The sequence below is a fragment of the Anopheles ziemanni genome, chromosome 2 (genome assembly GCF_943734765.1).
Source record: "Anopheles ziemanni chromosome 2, idAnoZiCoDA_A2_x.2, whole genome shotgun sequence".
Lineage (NCBI taxonomy): Eukaryota > Metazoa > Arthropoda > Insecta > Diptera > Culicidae > Anopheles > Anopheles ziemanni.
In genome coordinates, this window is record NC_080705.1 from 85,605,072 (window position 1) to 85,624,448 (window position 19,377).

The 19,377-nt window shown below is 44.6% G+C and overlaps 5 protein-coding genes across 6 annotated transcripts; 3 read left to right on the forward strand and 2 right to left on the reverse strand.

Moving 5' to 3' along the window:
- Positions 1-1,819: 1,819 nt before the first annotated feature.
- Positions 1,820-3,693, forward strand: LOC131281304 (ganglioside-induced differentiation-associated protein 1). The gene is made up of 3 exons (XM_058310582.1): positions 1,820-1,909; positions 2,765-2,957; positions 3,026-3,693. Exons 1-3 carry the CDS (start codon positions 1,820-1,822, stop codon positions 3,691-3,693), a joined length of 951 nt encoding a protein of 316 aa, XP_058166565.1.
- Positions 3,694-4,247: 554 nt separating this feature from the next.
- Positions 4,248-6,909, reverse strand: LOC131290335 (acyl-coenzyme A diphosphatase FITM2). 2 transcript variants are annotated; one of them, XM_058319498.1, is made up of 3 exons: positions 6,724-6,909; positions 5,116-6,402; positions 4,248-4,565 (listed from the first exon to the last, which is right to left on the reverse strand). In XM_058319498.1, exons 2-3 carry the CDS (start codon positions 6,370-6,372, stop codon positions 4,560-4,562), a joined length of 1,263 nt encoding a protein of 420 aa, XP_058175481.1. In that variant the 5' UTR covers positions 6,373-6,402; positions 6,724-6,909; the 3' UTR covers positions 4,248-4,559. The 2 variants fall into 2 exon arrangements, with proteins under 2 accessions (XP_058175481.1, XP_058175475.1); XM_058319492.1 differs by lacking the exon at positions 4,248-4,565 and having other exon boundaries at positions 4,978-6,402.
- Positions 6,910-7,266: 357 nt separating this feature from the next.
- On the forward strand, positions 7,267-9,376 carry LOC131284093 (eukaryotic translation initiation factor 3 subunit L). Its single transcript, XM_058312952.1, has 2 exons — positions 7,267-7,397; positions 7,503-9,376. The coding sequence occupies exons 1-2, from the start codon at positions 7,368-7,370 to the stop codon at positions 9,090-9,092; spliced, it is 1,620 nt and encodes a 539-aa protein (XP_058168935.1). The 5' UTR covers positions 7,267-7,367; the 3' UTR covers positions 9,093-9,376.
- Positions 9,377-9,859: 483 nt separating this feature from the next.
- On the forward strand, positions 9,860-10,876 carry LOC131294599 (uncharacterized). Its single transcript, XM_058322645.1, has 4 exons — positions 9,860-9,887; positions 10,180-10,372; positions 10,459-10,600; positions 10,680-10,876. The coding sequence occupies exons 1-4, from the start codon at positions 9,860-9,862 to the stop codon at positions 10,728-10,730; spliced, it is 414 nt and encodes a 137-aa protein (XP_058178628.1). The 3' UTR covers positions 10,731-10,876.
- A 1,243-nt stretch (positions 10,877-12,119) lies between these two features.
- LOC131294600 (uncharacterized) lies at positions 12,120-18,589 on the reverse strand. The gene is made up of 5 exons (XM_058322646.1): positions 18,474-18,589; positions 15,707-18,416; positions 15,393-15,589; positions 15,173-15,310; positions 12,120-14,303 (listed from the first exon to the last, which is right to left on the reverse strand). The coding sequence occupies exons 1-5, from the start codon at positions 18,474-18,476 to the stop codon at positions 12,120-12,122; spliced, it is 5,232 nt and encodes a 1,743-aa protein (XP_058178629.1). The 5' UTR covers positions 18,477-18,589.
- Positions 18,590-19,377: the final 788 nt, after the last annotated feature.

A 19,377-nucleotide genomic window follows, 5' to 3' on the forward strand; every position in this document is an offset into this window, starting at 1 on the left:
ATGTGTGTCAAAGCAAAATCCATAGCGTTTGTTGCAAAGGGGAAACAGAAGATCATAGATTGCACATATTCATTAATTGAGTTTATATCAGTCAAATATGATAGTACTAGATAATCAGTTCTAGCAGTTCTATTTGAAATAGATCAAACCAAATGTAACTGGCCAAGAGCAACAAATTCACAGATTTTATCTAAGTTCACTTTACATTATGCACAAAATAAATGATCTATGGTACATATATTTTTTTTTATTAATAGAGTGTATCCAATACAGCGGATTTTGAATGTAGAGTCAAGAGTATATATATATATATATATATATATATTTGTAAGATTTCGACTCGGTACCGTGCTACATTACTTTATACTGGTCAAAGCTAATACAAAATACTATAATGCTTATACATAGAAAACCATAGTATTACGAACAGGCAGTCCGGGGGGAATCACGCGAACCCAGTACGCGATTTCTGAATGGTTGTATGAACGGTGGAGGCGTGTTCTTGTTTAAGGGAGTTCATCTATGTAACTGTTAAGCTACTTCTATTTCTATCCTGTAAAATTAAGTACTGGTAAAGCTTAAGCAAAAGTTTTTTTAATATAATATCAGCAAAAAGATGTTTAATTGACATGGCATTTTATTTTAAATATTTTCGGATTACGATGAAATACGGTGCAATACCAAAGAATGATAAATATGGACGGTTTGGGTGGGGAAAGGTTTTTTGCTTATATTTTGCAGTTGGGATGAGATTTTGTTTACAAACTCCATACCGCCAAATGTGCGATGGCCGGATAAAATATCCTAATCTTCTGCTATGTCGTCCAATCAACCCGATGGGTGTCTGATGTCCAGAATTTTTCGTCGCTTGGAGTTATTCTGCAAATGGCACGAAGATGATTATGAAAAAGATAATGAGCATTGCCCCTAGAGCAGCTTTACACGTGAACAACGACAGCATGAGTTTTTGGGAAGCGCCTTTATTGGATTGATTTTATTACAAAAAAAACGACTTCATTCAGTCACGTGTGCGAAGGGGTGTATGGCTTCACTCAACACACACACGACCACATCGGAGCTAAAATCTCATGTTCCACAGTCCATTGCGTCACTTTGAAAGCACGTCTTGTGCATTTAGCAGTTGGATGGGAGCATCACGCGTATTGACTTTAAAATGGTTGAGGGGGGGTTGTTATCTTAGTTTATACGTTCCCAAAATTTGCAAAATTCCTAGTCCGTGATCGTTACCGTTTGGAAAACGTTGTTTTCAAGGAAAAGATCCGATCCGAAAGCGAACAACTCGACTACCTTCGGACCGCCTTATTAAAAGGACGATCTTTTTCGCATTTCATCCAACTGGTAGTGACTACCCCGTACCATACAACCATCCCCGTTAGAACAGCTGACGACCGTGGCAAAAAAAAACAAACAAAGTTTCCGCGATCGTTACGCTCCAGATGATGGCGAGACACCCACAGCAGTAGTGGTTTAAAGCGCACGATAATCAGATCGTAGTTGGCACTGTTCGTTATCCCGTCACCGTCTGCCGACCGGGATCAAAAGCATTGCCCATAATCGTGGCATTCGCAGCCAAATCACTTACCCTTTAAGCTTTCCGGCACCGACGGCATCGGTGGAAATCAAATAACCCGGCGTTGACGTACGTTGCCTCGCGCGGAGTCATGATAGCAGGGCATGTGATGCGTTGCTAACGGTGTGCAGAAAATAGTGTCGCAAGCTCGTCTCATTGAAAACAGACAGTAACTTATAACGCATTGCCTCGCCGGTATCGTGATCCATTCGCGAGAAACGTACTAAAATGTCCGATAAAAGTTTTAAACGTCCCAGCATTGCAAATCGTGATGGTTTGGTACTATATTGCAACCAGTATAGCTACTTTTGTCATAAGGTAAGTTGTGATGTTTTTTGTGTACAAAACTATTAACACGAACAATTGCTACAATCCAAGTGGTTCTTTAGATTGGACCAAGGGCGGAAATAATTTTGATATTTTTTTTAAATGCATGCACAAGTGAGCGTTTATGATTGTCCTCTTTTGCGGGAATATCATAAACCGTGGTTGCGTAATTGGCAACCGTCATGACGAAAGCAGTCAAAAATGATTATCTTTAAATTATGAAAATAGGTGTAGGCGTATCTGAAATTTTCAGTTAGGAAAGCATCCTAGAAAAAATGTAAATGTCGCGTTGAGTTTGAATGAATGAGAAGCACTCGATTTCATGGATCGTATTAGAAAGAATTAAATCCAAGCAATCTAAATGTTGTCGCTATGTCACCATTAAACATCATAGCAAGCACGTGTGTTATTTTGCAAGTTTCGATAATTATACTATTTTAGTTCCAACACGTTAGTGTTCCAACACTGGCAAACGTAGCTCTGGGAGTGCAATTGTTATTTACCTTGCGATTTAACCATAGTGTCGGTCTGTAGACCGATCGTATGATCATGTGGTGCATATCACATTTGACGGCACGAACTGATTCGTCGCGCGTCACCGGCCTTGCATTTCGTTTATCTAACCACCTTGTTGTCTCACCGTTTGTGTACTGGCAGTCTTAGTGTCAGTAAACATGATATTCAGGACTCACGTAGATACGTGGTATTTTATCTTCTCTTCGTAGTCTGTCTCAAAGTCTACGATCAATGATAACGCATTCAGAAGCACGCAACAGTTGCGGAATTCTCTTTTCAAATATTTCTAATCAATTGCTATTCTTCTATGGTCGATTGTTGTTCGCCTAGGTCTTGCAAGCACTGCACGTGAAAGGCATTCCCTTCGAAAAGTACGAAATCGATGTGACGAACGATGAACACTTTTCCGAATGGTTTCTCGAGCTAAACCCACGTGCTGAATTGCCCGTGTTACAAAACGGCCTACTTATTGTGCCGGGTTCGAGTCGCATTCTCGACTATCTGGAGGAAAACTTCCCCAAATGTAAGTAACCCTACGGTGGAAGGAGCGTATAGCATATTGCGATCCATAAATGTTTTGTTCTATTCCAGCAAAATCCCTTCGGATGCCCAACGATGCCGATAAACAAGTGCTCGGCTTCCGGAAAACGATCGAAAGCCTTCCGATTGGTGTTCTTACCATCGGTTCCTTCCTACATCCCCAGCACACGGGCAGCCCCAAGTTTCCCTTCATCCTACCGGTGCGCCAAACGATCATCGCGCGGGAAAGTACGCTTGCCGATCGGCTACGGACCTACGCGGCCAACTATCCTGCTTTCGGCGAAGGCCTTTCGAAAAAGGCCGACTTCCACGAGCGCAAACGTGGCATCATTGCGAGTGAGGAATATTTCTGCAAGCTGCTCGAGGCACTGGACGAATTTTTGAACAACGTAGAGCAATACCTAGCGACGATCGACGACAACGAGCAGAAGTGGTTGTGCGGTACGGAAGTGTTCACGATCGTCGACATCTGCCTCGGTACGTTGCTGTACAGGTTGTACGTGCTGGGACTGGAGGATCGCTTTTGGGGTGCGGACCGAAAACGTCCCCAGCTGGTGCGTTACTTTGCGAAAGTTTGCCAACAACCGTCGTTCCAGGATGTGCTTCCGTCGAAGGTGTCGATTTTACGCACCGTTTGGATCAATATGCCACCCGTGTATAAGGCAGGGCTGGCGGCAGTCTCGTCCGTTCTAATTAGCTCCACTCTACTGAAGAGATAGATTTTCTTGTTGCCACATATAACTGAACACGAGTGTGACAGTTTTGTTGCCATTTTGTTTACAAAAATCAACCATTTTGACGAATTTCTACCAACTCTGTTCTATTTTTTCGATCTTTGGCCAGAGAATCGTTCTTATAAATAATGAACTTTGTAAAATGTTTTCTCTTGTGGAATGAACTGTATAATTGTTTGAATTCTTCTTATAAACCTTTCTTCTCCGGAACTTAGGGCTAATAAGTTAATCTTACCAACAACAACAGTACATGCACAAACAACATCAAAACTTTCATTAATCAAATTGCATTCGGTGTGATACAACATGAAACAATTAAAAACGAGTAATTTACCAAAATCGTGTATTTGGTCGTTGGGCAAATTTAACAAACCGTAAAAGAATAATATAAACCAAACATAACTTTGTGACATACAAACGGAAAATGAACCAACGGTATCAAATAAATATTTGCAACAAAAGTTTCCATAAGTAGATAAACGTAACCTTTAAACCGAAGATAAAAATAATTATTTTTCTGTTTAGAATTTTTTTAAAAACTAGTAAACCACAATTTAACGAAGAATAAAGAATTTGATACCTAAACACCGGACAGAAAACACTACAGTACACGGAACACGTGCTTTACACACGGAAACAAATAGTTTTACACAATTTCGAGACGATTCAATAACAACATGTTGTTCTCACTATCTCCTAACAGCCTCATGTTCTTTTGTCTGGCCTTCACTATCAACGCAATCCTGCTAGCGGTTTTTAGAGAACATTTAAATCTAGCTTTGATTCAGCATAGGCAGGCATCCTTGGAAGCTCTTTGTCAGGTAACGCTTAAATTTAACTGTCGATTTTCACTAGATCTGTAAGCGAAGAAAGTTTAAGTGGAAATTAAGGAAAAGTTCAATGACACAGGACAAAAGAAACAAAGATATGATGCAGAGTAAAGGAGAAAATATAAATAAATAAGTTGGTACTGCTTTACCACCTACCACCAGGCAAAATAATTCGGTATAAGTTACAAATGATGTTAAGTGATTTTTGTCTACTCATCCAAGTCATCCATATAGATGATATGATACATATTTTTACAATCACAAAAACACTGGCATATTGTACGCATCCCGACGCCAGCTGGTTAGCAATTTTGCACTCATTTTTACAATGACAATCGTTCGAAGGTTTAGATACACTTACACAGCATTCCACAACCATAAAGCACACATAAGTTATCGCAAAAAAAAAGGACAGTGACTTCAACAAGACGAAGGCATACTATGATTCGAAACGTTCGAATCGGCTACGATAGCGCGCATAAGAAGGATGGTTAAAGTCGGCGTTACTGTAGTTGTTACTACTACTGCTAATTCCCCCGGTAGATCCTACACGCGATCCGTAGATATGGCTACTTACGAACGCTGCTCCCTGTGGTTCCCTCCCTGTCTCCAGTGGCGAAGCACCGGACCCGGCCGCACTCGAACCAGCATTGTAGGGCTGCCGGGCGGCGTACAATGGCATTCCCATAAATCGGGGAATCTCTTTACTACTGCTCGCACCGCCTCCCAAACTTTGGCCACCGGAACCGGTACCGGAAGCTGAGCTCGAGGAATTCTGAAGGAGACTGGCCCTTCGGCGCAGGCCACTTTCCGGTCGCGTGATGGATTGGTAGTTGAAAAGGCCTTTTCCGACCGGATCAGGTAGCACGGTCGGGATTGGGTACCAGGCACGATACGTTACAAACCAGCACACGACGGCTATGATGCCACTCAGCACTTTTTCCGCCATGCGGTGATGGTACAGCATCGTTCCCACGAGCATTACATCCCACAGCAGCTGTAGCATCGTCATGCCAACGAACAGCAACCGAATGGTAGGCGTAAACCGGTTGTAGAAATATTTCAAAGTCTTTAGGTCTTCATCCTTCAGACTCTTCAGTGGGTTGGACGTTTGCGAGCTATCGTTGCTGCTGCGATTGTGTTCCTCATTGCGCAGCAGATCCTTGATGCTTTCCCAGCCAATGATCGGACGGGCCTCTTCCATCAGCACCAGACTCGCGTAAATGAGGATGAACGCGTGGCCGGAAATGTCGAATCCGTTCCACAGATGTCCCGCCTTGAGGCAGCTCGATTTGGCATCAAATCCACGGGCACTACATCGCCCGTAACTCGTTTCGATGATGTTAAATAACTTGGTCCACACGAACCACAGCACGGTTGCTATGCCGAGCCGTGGCATGTGATTCCGCAACAGGCGCTGACTGTTGCCGCAGCACAGTGTAACCGACGTCATGGCGAGAAATGGCAAGCAGAACAGCAGCGTCCACGCCCAGCCGAGTTTGACGAAGTACACGTTGAACAGATTGTCGGTTCGCGCGAGGTAGGTCTTGGGGAAGGGCAGGAAATCCCCAATCAGGGACACGATGAACAAAGAGCCCAAGTACAAAGGAACTTTAAGGCTGGTGTCGAAGAAGATGATCTTTTTGCACACATGCAGCACCATCATGGTGAGCACCTCTTTGATCGAGGTGGGCGTTGCGGTCGGCCGGGTGCCTTTGGCTTCACTGCGTGCGGTCGTATCGTTAACCCCCTGCCGGAAGTTCATCTGTGGCCGGGTTGCATTTCCGGGTCCGGCAGAGGTTGGTGTGTGGATTGGCCTTCGTTTGTTTGCCATTTGTGCGTCGAGGTGCCGGTGGTTGGTGGTCTATGTTGCCAGATAAACACGAAAGAAAAAATTCTAATAATCATACGATGCCTTCCAACAGGTGTATAAAGCAAACTGCACGCTTTCCTTTCGCCCGCTATCTTTGTGGAGTCGATGTGTGAATTGCAAAATTGGCGTAAACTTAAAAATAAACACAGCCACATACGCACACTCCCATTAGCCCTAAGCATAGGTGTGCGGCGAATAGAAATAATAAAGAAAAGCGAATCGGAAGAGATGATGCCACCCGTCCAGCTTTTAGCCCCGCTTGCATTCCAAAAATAAAAGCCCAACCAAACTAATAATCCAACCAGAACTTACATCACTTGTTTGTACCACCGCATTAACACGGTGCTTGGATCGCACTACTTGATGGAACAGCTGTTAGCAGCAGGTCGAATGATGGTCGTTGAAATTGTATTTTATTACAGCTAATCTCTAGCACTGGCTGTGGAAAAATGATGTGAATGATCGTACGCAAAACTGATCAGCCATGCGTAAAAGTAGGATTTCTTATGTTGTGTACCGAGTACAAAGTCTACACGAGATGACGTTTCACTTTGAAAGTGGTACCTCGAAGTGGTGTGACAGAACGTGCTGCTTAGTCCGCGGTCTACGATGGTTCAGCACGAGCAAAAAACGCTTCAAGAGGGTTTCATGATTGGTAAAACAATTTGACAGCGGATGGCTTAAAATTTGGAGAAAAGGTTAAAACATAGTAAAATGAATCATGTATTCCATTTGTGGCGGTACTTATCAAAAAGGTATTAGTATGTAAAACTAAAACATATTTACCATTTCACCTGATCATTCTTCAGCAATCTTGATTGCATGCGTCAATCGAGAATTTGACAGCGCCAGCGTACCTCTTTCTGTAGCAATTGATTTCGGTCGGTGTGTGATTTGGTGTTTCAGCAGAAAAATCTCAATTTTAGCATCGAAATCCCTTGCGTCCGAATTCCGAAATGTATTCCAACGAAGAAGTGTGGGAAGGCGTAAGTGTATAGCGAATGGAAAGCCCGAATTTCACGTGCTGATGACTCAAATCTGTTGTGCGAGAAAGCAATGAAAACATAACCTAAATGTTCCACTTTTTTTAGGGATACGATGAGTACGGCTACGAGATGGGAATGCCGGAGGATCCCATCTACGATCGCGGCTATTTCCCGATGCACGAGGACGTTAAGAAGTTCCTGGTGTACTTTTGCAGTGTCATCAAGGATGGTGTGGTGTACGAGATACAAAATCTGTACGAAAACACCTTCCCGAAGCTGAGCGAGCAGCACTTCGAGAAGAAGGCCTGGCCAAGCGAGGATGAGGTGGCCCATTTGGTGGACAATGACAATTTGTTCTTGATTCTGTACAAGGAGCTGTACTATCGCCACTTGCATGCGCGCATCCAGGGTGGCCCGTCGTTGGAGCAACGGTTGAACTCGTTCTACAACTACTGCAACTTTTTCAACTACATTCTTCCCTCGAAGGAACCGGTACAGCTGGAGCTGCCCGACATCTGGCTCTGGGAGCTGATCGACGAGTTCGTCTATCAGTTCCAAAACTTTGCCCAGTATCGGGCCCGGCTGACGGACAAGTCGGAGGAAGAGATGGACATGCTGCTGAACAACAACAGCAAGGTGTGGAACATCCTGTGCATCCTGAACGTGTTGCATTCGCTCGTGTCGATGTCGAAAATCAAGGACCAGCTGGAGGCCGCCGCTGCTGGCAAGGACCCAGAGGAGGTCGCCGGTGAATTTGGGCGCCATTCGTTCTACAAGATGCTGGGATACTTTAGCCTGGTAGGACTGCTGCGTGTGCACTCGCTGCTGGGAGACTATCATCAAGCGATCAAAGTGCTGGAGCCAATCGAGCTGCACAAGAAGAGCCAGTATTCGCACATTCCGGCGTGCCAGATCAGTACGTCGTACTACGTCGGTTTCGCGTACATGATGATGCGTCGCTACTCGGACGCTATCCGTACGTTCTCCTCGATCCTGCTGTACATCCAGCGCACCAAGCAGCTGTACAGCGCCCGTTCGTACCAGAACGATCAAATTAACAAGCAGACCGATCAGATGTATCACCTGCTTGCCATCTGTCTGGTGCTGCACCCACAGTGCGTCGATGAATCCCTCCAGCAGGTGCTGCGCGAGAAGAACTACCACGACAACATGTACAAGATGCAGTGCGGTGATCTGGACGTTTTCCGCAACTTTTTCGTCTTCGCTTGTCCGAAGTTCGTATCGCCCGTTCCCCCGCCGCCGGACGCACCGATCGAGGACTACGTGAAGGAGGCCCTGGAGCACCAAATCAACGTGTTCATGGACGAGGTGCGTCAGCAGCAGGAACTACCGACGATTCGTTCCTACTTGAAGCTCTACACGACGCTGCCGATGATGAAGCTTGCCTCGTTCATGGACCACCTGCCACGCGACGAGGTCGACAAGCAGAAGCTGGAGAATCTACTTACCCGCCTGCTTTGCTTCAAGCACAAGATGAAAAACGTCGTGTGGACAAAGGGAGCTAGTGGTTTGGAAGGGAAATTCCAGTCCGGCTCGGAGTTGGACTTCTACATCGACAAGGACATGATTCACATCGCCGACACCAAAGTGTCCCACCGTTACGGTGACTTTTTCATTCGCAAAATAATGAAATTTGAAGATCTTAACCGACGTCTGCATGCCATCAAGGGTTAACGGAGTGACTTGGGGAGGACTTTTTCTATCAACAAACCAATCCGGTGGATTTGTAAATTCGTACGGAAATAATTTATTTATTGGTTTGTCAAACCTACGCTGGGTGGATTAAAGTGGCTGAACCTTTGAAGCTGCTGCAGTGCGCAACAAGTAACCATTATCTTTCTCACATTCAACACAGAGAATCCGATTTACAAAAACCAGGAATATTAAGAAAAATTGTAGCCTAGTGCTGTCGGGTAATAAAGTATCCGCCATAGGTACATGGCTACAGGAAAAATAGTTCAAGTTGTATTTATTCGTTTATAGTAGATCTTTTAATTTTATATGTCTCTAGTGTCTGTCCTTGATGAGATTTTTGTACAACTGACTGATTAAACTTTCCAGTTCATCGGCTAAGCAGATATGATTTCATAAAATCTTAAGTATTTTTGCTCTCATATTGGAAACTAGTCTATGTAGATTCACAACCTGAAAATCGTTTTTTCTAATGTTTATTATGTTCTTTCGAGTCACCCTGTACAATACGGCACGCTTGACATTCTACGCCAGATTGTTTATATTTTGATCTTGCAGCAGCGACCAAAAAACAACAACATAGACGTTGGCCTTTCCGTGCACGAAAAGTCGAACACCATGACTGTATTTCGTTTAAAAGAGTTTCCAAACGTTTGTCTCATTTGCTTGCCTCAACCAGAAGATTTGCTGGTGCCAGTGATGGCAAGCGCGAACTCAATCAACACAAGCGATCCACACACCGGGACTACATGTGTGACACGTGTGAGATGGCATTAGGTACGGTCACACGAGACGAACCTTTGCTGGCGAACCTTTCGCACACTATTACAAACGAATGCCAAAAAAAGGTTCGCCGAACCTTTCAGCGTTCACACGTAACGAACCTTTGATGTAGTTTCATTGATAGTTGGTAAGAATAAATCAAAGTAAGCATTGTAAACAAATGGGGAAATCGAACGGAACGTCAAAAAGGTTCGCGGCAAAGGTTCGTGCTATCCACCAAAATCGGTGAACCTTTTCTGCTCGAAAAAGGTTCGCGAACTCTACTCGATTCACTAACACATTCAAGAAAAGGTTCGCCGAGCGTCCAAATTCGCGCAGGGTTCGTCTCGTGTGACCGTACCTATTCGATTGCAAATTTTCGCTTCGGATGGAGAACACAAAACCCATCATAGTAATCCGAAAGAGCTGCAGTGTGGAATCTGTTTAGGGGCGAACCTGACTCAGAAAGAATTTGACGATCACCTTTGCATCACCTATCGGTAAGCACAATGAGAGGGGAGACTCGCTGTAAACAAGAAATCGAAGCAGGCTGGTGATATTTTTTTCCCAATTCCACTTACCGTAGCGAAAACTACATCTGCTGCAATCGTGACTTCAAGTATCAGTCCTTCTACAACAAACACATGCTGCTGGCTCATGGGGAGCACACGAACGTTCGCGTAAAACCCACCGACGGACTGCTGATCGGGCAGTTTCGAGCGATGCGCGTAAGTTGATGAAAGAATTATTCGCGTTAGGTTAGCAAATAGGACTAATGACTTTCTTTTTCCTGCTCAAACGTATCAGCGACAGGAGATACGATGTCCAAACTGTGCACAGGAGTTTCCTACACGGTAGCAAAAGAATAATCACGCGAAAACCTGCACTACGGCCGTTTACGATGAACAGTACATCGACGAGCAGACAAGTAATGATTTGTGACTGGATGTAGTTTGTAGAAGCCAGGCAATAACACATTATAAATTTTACAATTTTCATTTCTTGAAATGTTCCTGGTTCCCCCACTACCACTTTGCTGCTGGGTGAGGCTTCCCCGACCGCTCAGTCTTGGCTGAGCAGCCGTCAACGATGGAGGTACCCCTCGCGTCAGCGTCCAAGTGCGAATTGCGTTCTGTAATACGTTTTTTAAGTGCGAAAAAGGTGACACCTATTGAAATCCATCGTCAACTAGTTGAAGTTTACGGGGAAAAGTGTATGGACATAAAAAACGTGCGTAAGTGGAGCCGCGAGTTCAACTCCGGGCGCACTAATGTTCACGACGAGGAGAGAAGTGGCTGACCGTCGGTCTCGGATGCGATTGTTCAAGCAGTGGAGGCAGAAATGCTCAAAAACCGCCGTGCGACAATTAGGGACTTGGAAGAGAAGCTTAGAGGAGTGTGTAGCAGCGAAACAATCCGTCATATCCTTGTGAACAACTTGCAGTATCACAAAGTTTCTGCCCGATGGGTGCCGAAACGCGCGCCCGCACACAGCCAACGTTACCCTTGACCTGCTCAAGAAATTTGGCTGGGACATCATCGATCACCCTCCCTATAGTCCCGACGTGGCCCCAAGTGACTACCACACGTTCCCCGCCCTGAAAAAACATCTCGGAGGGAAGAAGTTTGAAAGTGACGCGGAGGTTCAGAAAGAGGTCAACACCTGGCTGCGCGAGGCGGACGGAGAGTGGTATTCTGCCGACATAGACAAGTTCATCGTGCGGATGCGCAAGGTGTTGGAAAAAAATGGCGATTATGTAGAAAAGTAGCCAAGACCTTGGCCTTTCCAACGGTGTATCGCTTTTTGTAAATAAATGTCATTTTCTATGAAAAAAAAAAATTGGAGACCTTACTTTATTGTCAGCCCTCGTATATCATCAAAAAAACAAGTATTCACTCATTATGTTTTCTATTTTTTGACCATCACAACTCTTCATCCATCCAAAACATTTTTATTCAAACTAATGAACCCAAATCATGATGAAAAGCAAAATGTAATTCTCCGTTCTCCGGATTACATATATTTCTCACTTGATGGGATCTTAACTGACGAATTCATCAAATCTCCCGCACATAAAATATTCTACTTCATTGTGACTTGTGTTGTTTTTTGCGCACATCTTAAAATACGGCCGAGCATTTTCAGGATAATCGGAGTGTTGCAATGTTTTGAAAAATAAAGAAAATTCAAGCTTTCTTCCAAGTTATTACAAATTTATATGGCGTCTTCCCGTTGCAGAGTTTATTTTTAATATGTGTAGCTTTTCGCTAAACGCATTGCCTTGGCGCGACGTTTTACTTCTGTTTGGTGTTTCTTCAGCGCGGCACGCATCTTAAATAGTTGATGCATTTCTCTGTTAGGTAACAGTCCGTTGTACATCGGCATCATACTCTCCAGATGTTTCAAATGGTTCGACATGAATTTCTTATTCGGTGGATCTACTTTACGCATCAGTCTGTGTATTTGTTGAATTGTCTGCAAAGCTTTTCCTGGTTTCACCGTTTGACTTCTTTTTTGCAGGGTAGCATAAAATTGCCTTCCATGTCTCCAGAATTGATTTTCATCAACTGGTACGTCCGGAATCGCAGGGCTCGTTTGGCTTCTTCCTTCCGATTGACTTCTTTTTTGCCGGGTAGCATAACCATGCCTTCCATGTCTACAGAATTGATTTTCATCAACTGGTACGTCCGGAATCGCAGGGCTCGTTTGGTCGTCCTGAAAGTCTCGAGTAGCGTTATCGAGACTGTTGAGCCGGTCCGTGTCGATCGTCTGATCGTAAGTGTTCAGTAAAATATCCTCTCTGGCACTCGGGACCTGTTCATCATAAAGTAGTCTACTGTTTGATCCATTCCCTGGATTGGCATACATTTCGTAGAGGGCAGGATCTTTGCTCAATCGGCATAACAAACTTAAGCCGCCAGGGAACTCTTGAAACTGCAAGTCGGACCACGAAAATTTATGAAGTTGACTGGTTCGGCGCAGCTCTTCATATTCGTTGACTAACTCTTTGTACTCGGTGTGATCGTACGTGGAGAATATGTACATACATGCTTCCCAGATAACATTACGGTGGTTCGGGTCCAATAATGTATCCTTGGAATTCATCATTTGCAACACGTGATGGCGCAGCGTACCCAGATGTTTTTTACCCTCACGTAGGCCAAACTGCCCGAACAGCACCATGTTCAGCTGGCATCGCAGCTTTTGTGCTTTTTTATCGTTCGGTTTAGCAGATTCGTATGCGCTGAACAGTGCCTTCACGTCTCCATAAGCATTCGTTAGCTGCAGCAACTTTTCGGTCACATAATACAATGCCTTTCTCACTTTCCGGGGTATTGCATTTTGTGCAATCAAGGCTTTGTTTACAGTATCTGCATCGCCTTGTCCCAGAAAGTGCACTAACTCTGTGTGAAATAGATCTTGTGCATTCGGTGTACCGCATATTAGCAGTACATTCCCAACCGATTCGAAGGTAATGGATAATTTAAGTGAATGCTTTTCGGCTGCCTCCTTCACAAAAATGCTACCACGATCCGAGAGCAGTGCCTTGGCGTGCTGTTTGGTAAGGTACACTTTCCCGTCCGTTACGTCCGAACTTTCCGTAGCATCTGCTGGCGTCGCTGGGTGTGCCGGCGGAGATGGCTCAGAACTGAGCGGAATAAAGTCGGGCATCGATGATGCTGCAACGCTCTCGGTCTGCAAACCCGATTCAACACTTGATACATCAGGGTGATCCAGTTGCAGATTCGTTTCAACAGGCTCTTGCGGGGCGTTATTTTTTTCTACCAGTTCTGCTTCTTCTGCGAGTACCGAAAAACTATAGTTCGAATCTTCAGTTTGCATAGCAGATTGAACATCAATTGGGATCTTTTCATTTTGAAATTGTTCCGGAGCATTTTGTTGTTGGGTTTTAAACTCGTTTAGTGATTCATGGAATATCGGTCTGCTATCCTCAATGCGCTGTTCCTGGTCATGTTGTGGTTGTTGTTGTTGTTCTTGCTGATGACATTGGTGTTGCTGGTGGTTTTGTTCTTGCAAATGAGAGATGACCTTGAATTGAGCTTCTCTTTCTTGATTCATACGTAACTGTTGTTTTTCTATCAATCCGGAAGATTTAACAAATCGATAGTAGAATCCGTTCGGGTTTTCCGCAAGATCGTGGAGATTCAGTTCGCACTCGTTTGCCTGGTCACTGAACAGATTGTAGCGCGGACCAGCTTCCGGTTCGGACTGACTTCGTTCGTTATGCGGCTGGTATCCCCGGTAAGCCGGCAGGTAAGACTTGATGTGAATCGTCGGTAATGCCTGACCGAAAATGCGATACGCCGCGGTGCATGCGTGGGCCTGGTGGCCTTGCTTGCAGCAGATGCAGCAGTACTTCGTTTTCATGTTGATGTGATACTGTCCCCTGAGCGGTACGTTATCTTCCGTCTAAAAATTGCACCACGAGTTGCGGGAGAACAAAACGGTGAAGAAATCAAGATTAGTTTTCTGTGGGTGTTTATGCCCATTTAACCCATCAGCCACATGTAACGGATAACGCAAGCATGGATGAGGGAAGAACAGCTGCCGGATCATCCGGGCCGGAAGGTGGCCCGAAAGCATTAGGCATCGCTTCACGGAGAAGAACGAAAGCACATCTCACACAGTGTCAAACAAAACTCTAAGACTACCAGAAGCGTATCAATCCATTCCGGGCCCCAAGTGGTGGGATAATCGGGGCCCTCCAGACATTTCGATTGATCTACATGTTTCAATACCTATGGCCAAAGAAGGACTTATTCCTTATAACAGCTTCCAATCCTTTAAAATTAGGATAAGGTATCATGCTTTTCAATAGGAAGAAATTTTACACATCTTTCCGTTATTACGCCCTTACGCCCTTATAACCACAGCATGTTGTCTTTGGTTAAACGATTCAATACCGTGTCTTCATTAATTTTAAGAAAGAAGATTATTCATATAATTTCGGCAATATCATTATATTCGATGCTTCGGAATTTTCGAACGTTATGTTAATGTATGCCAATGGTATTGCTTTGCCTGACACTTGTTCAAGAACGATTTATCAATCAACTTCGTTGGATTTGAAAAATCATTGTTACACATGTTCATCTCCAAAGCCGTAGCTACAAGCATTCATCTTCCATCCGTTTTGCTAGCATTATGGTCACGAGACGCTGTGGGTTGAACTTTGTAAACCACCTTCGTCATACTGAACGAGGAAGTGCCCTCTTGACATCTGGATGGCATGATAATTGCCTCCGATTTAATCATTCCCTTCTAGTTCAAATACTTACCGTACTGTGGTACCGGCGCCACAGATCCGGACAAACCCGCTGCCCATGTCCGCGTACACCGCAAAGTTTGCAAACCATATTGAGATCCCTGGCGCAGGCATTACAACCTCGCACGAAATTGCGCGTCCTTTCGCCGCACTGAAAGGGGTAAGAAGAAAAGAATCCCGATATGTAGTAAACGTCCAACGGAACAAGGAGAGAAGGTTGATTATCGTCTTACATTCAAACAAATTGTTCTAGGACATCGTGGCTCTTGGTGGCCTTGTTCACCGCACATGTAGCAAACGGGCGGTTTCGGAGGGTTTCGACACTTGAACCGCATGTGACCTTGTTCGCCACATTTTAGGCATATGGGCTGCTTACGGGGTGGACTCGGATACAGATCTTGCTGCATAATTTCCCAGTGTTTTCTTCCCCCTGCAACGAGATTGCAAATGAACATTTTTTCTGGTCAGCAAACAATACGTTTTCATTGTATATGACACTACTTTGGATAGTACACCATGATATAAGGGTAAATGTATTTGTACTTACGTGGCATCTTTTGCATTACTGAAGCCAAATTGAAATCTTCATCCACCCAAACGTCGTTGTAGAATAATTTCATCTCTTCGTTCCAGGCACAATCTGGCAGATTTTTAGCAACCTGCGACCGATCTTGAGTGGTGTTTGTTTGTTCTACAACGGAGACCATGCTCTGTTCCGCACTCTGGTTTACATCATCTGGTCCACGCTGACTCACATCGGTATTGCTGGTTGTAACCGCCTCACTCAATCTTTTCTTTTTTTTAGATGAGCCTGGATCGACATTGGTGAGCTTTTTCGGTGATTGATAGCCATGCTCGACAACTTTTGCAGTGTTGGCTGTAGAGACTGCGTTATCTATCGGTTCATCTGCCGTTTGGTCTGCATCGTTTAGGTTACTTGAATGCGAAACGTCAGCGACATGTTCAAGCGAAATATCATTAGATCGTTTCTTTTTCTTCGCCAATGGACCGTCAGTTTTGGTACTCTTTTTCTGTGGTTCACTAGCGGTCTCCGAGGTGGCGACTGTGCTGCTGGTAACAACGCTATCAGAAGCTTCCTTAGGGAAATTTTCTTTACCTAGCTGCTGTTGGCGTTCCTGTTCTTCATTCTCCTCTTCCTCCGCATCCGTATCCGAAATGGCACGCACTATGTCTGTTAACATGCTTGCGAAGTCTTCATCGGAATAATTTTCCGAATTATATTGCTTTCTTTTGGGTTTTCGCTTTCTTCCTTCCTTCGGGGGCAACTTCGGCGTACTTTTTATTGCGTGCACGAAGCTTTCCTCATAATCGCTTTCCGAGGAAACGGCACCCATTTTCTCCAGCTCTGGCAAAATCTTGGCGGAGGCATGTTTTAATGAGGAGTCCTTCTCCAGCGGGGCATTGGAAGCTGTTTTTTCTTTAGTCTGCAAGCTGTCATTAGGCCCAGTGTTTATTGTAAGTTCGTAGTCACTTTCAGATGACACGCTATCATAACTAAGCTCCAAACGATCCGTATTTCGTTTCGCTTTTGACCCAGCTGAAACCAACTGATACATGCTATCAACATCAGAGGAGGTAGTGTTTGTTCGTGTCGTTGGGCTTTTTTTACTTCCGCCCTTGGAGGCAATCGATTCTTGATTAACCGAGGCAGATTGGTTGACATCAGATGGACGATCTTTTTTCGATTTCTTTTTTGTACCGTGTACTGTAGTGTCGGACGAATTGTCCGTGTCGAAGTGTTTGCGAGCCAGTTCTAGGGCAACACTTATTGGAGATTTACAATTTGGTCTTGCGTTGGATCCATCCGCCTCTTTGGCAGGCAGGGTGGAAGAAGCCTTTTTAGATGAACCTTTTTTCACCGACTCTTTCGGTGAGGAGATCGTAGATGGATCTTTTAATTTCTCCATTGGCGTTTTGTCCGGGTGTTTGGATCCCTTCGCCTGTGATGAAACTTTTTTGCTGCTTAGATCAGCCTTTTTCGCAACGGTACTGCTGTCTCGGCGTACTGGCGACAAATTACCCTTATTGGATTCCTGGAGGCGCTTTTCTTGATCGGTCGTATCGCTACTTGTACAAACCGTACCATCCGACGAGATGGACGGAGCTCTTTGATCTCGTGAAAGCAGAGCGTTCTGCTTTCCTTTGCGAGAATCTCCAGCACGTTTCCCGTCAATTGAACAATCTAACTCATCGTCATTTGGGATGCTTTCAGCAAGGTTGTCGCTTAATCGCGAACGTTCAGGAAGACCAATGAAATCGTCCGACATTATTGAACTGTTCGAAGGACTAACACAACGTGGCGAATTGAGTTTTGGCGCCGCGACCTTCCTTTTCGTCTTTTTGGCGTGCGGAAAGGCAAAGCTATCTTGCGCCACCTCATCGTCGCTAGACTCGATGCAAATTTTCGGCGGTTCAGGCAATGGTACTATTACAACATCATCGGTCTCCTCGTCAGACTGTGCCATAGATTCGCTTTGTTTGATTTTATCATACGAAACCACGCCACGGGATTTAGAATCCTCATCGGACGAATCAAGGAAGATTTGCGCCACAACCCTTGGAGCATTGCGTTGACGAGTTGCTGTTGCTTTGGTTTTTTTCACATCAAATCTTTCCCTTCGGTCTTTGCTTTTATCCGCCAATTTCATCAATCCGGCAAATTTTTTTTGCACCGGTTGTTGCGATAATTGATTGTTCCTTTTGGGGGGCATTGCTCTCTGTACTTTCTTCGAAGGTTTGGGCTTATTGGTAGCTGGATTCTTTTTCAAATAGGTTAGTTCATCTGTAACCTGGGCTGCATTGGTTTCTGCTGGTAGGATAATGCTATTTTCCTTGTAGTTGTGTAAGGTATTTCCTAGCAACGATTGGTAAGGCGTTAAGTACATTTTTTTAGGTTCACTCGGCACACCTCCAGAATTATTGCTATCTTTTTGTGTAGGCTCCGATGGTACCAATGACGTTTGGATGGTATGGAATGGCTTTGCTTGTGATGGCATATGACCACCGTCTGATCCATCCGTGTTGCCCCAATAGCGTTTCCTTTTGGGTTGCAAATTTGCCGATTGCGCATTGTTCACAACCGACGTTTTCGTAACGACTCGCGAAGGGCCATTATCTACACTGCTACTCGAAGGTCCATCCGTAGTCGACGTTACTTCGTACGAATGATGAAATTGTGAATACAGACGTTCCTCGAGCGCAACCACGTCTTTCGGATCCATTTCACTATTCCCATCCTGTGGAAATGAACTAATTATCTCTGTTGATCTTCAATTTGTGATTTTAGATCTTACCATTTCCTCTAGCTAATGGTGCAAATGAATGCAGGTACGAAACAGTATGTAAATGTACTCAAATATGAAAAATCTTTTGAGACGATGAGCCTTCTTGGATGTTGATTCTATTACATTAATTCTTGTCGCACGCGGAAAATGATAGACGGTGAGTTGTCATTGTGACAGCTGTATTGCACCAGGTATATATTTAAAGGTAAGATTTGTGAGGTATGTACATCAATAACAGACTACAGCATTCAAGATTCAAAATTAGCTTTCTAATACTTATGCCAACCATCAAATAAATATTTGCTAAGCCATGTTGTTGAGGATATATTTGGAGAATTAATGGATAATTATGTTAAAACGCACGGAATAAGCCTAATAATGGTGAGTCTCTTCCGTGGTCCGACCACGATTTAGGGATCTCGTATTAATATATTCCATCAAACCAAACGTACGCCCCTGATACGCCCGTCTACTTTCAGGGTCGAATTGTTCCTGGCTGTCCACACGGCATCGTAGCGTAGCGATTTTGACACTCCATCGCAGTGTCAACTATTTTTTATGGTCGTGGCTAAGGCCTCTCGGGGGTGCCCATGGCGCAGCGGTAGCGCGAGGAAACACCACACCACAGGTGTGGGATCGAATCTCGAGTCTGGCACCCTCCGGTATTACGAACGGCTGACCACCGATCTATAATATACCGTCTTTCGGTCACACAAACTCTCTTCGGAGAGAGGCCTTGTCCCACTAGGGGATGTCGTGCCACATTAAAAAAAAAAGGCCTCTCGACCATCATTTACACTACGACGGAGTGTCAAAATCGCTACACTACGATGCCGTGTGGACGCTGCCTTCGGGTCGTCTGCAATGACAAACTCAATATTGCTGGGATTTTTGCTAAGATGGTACCAGCACT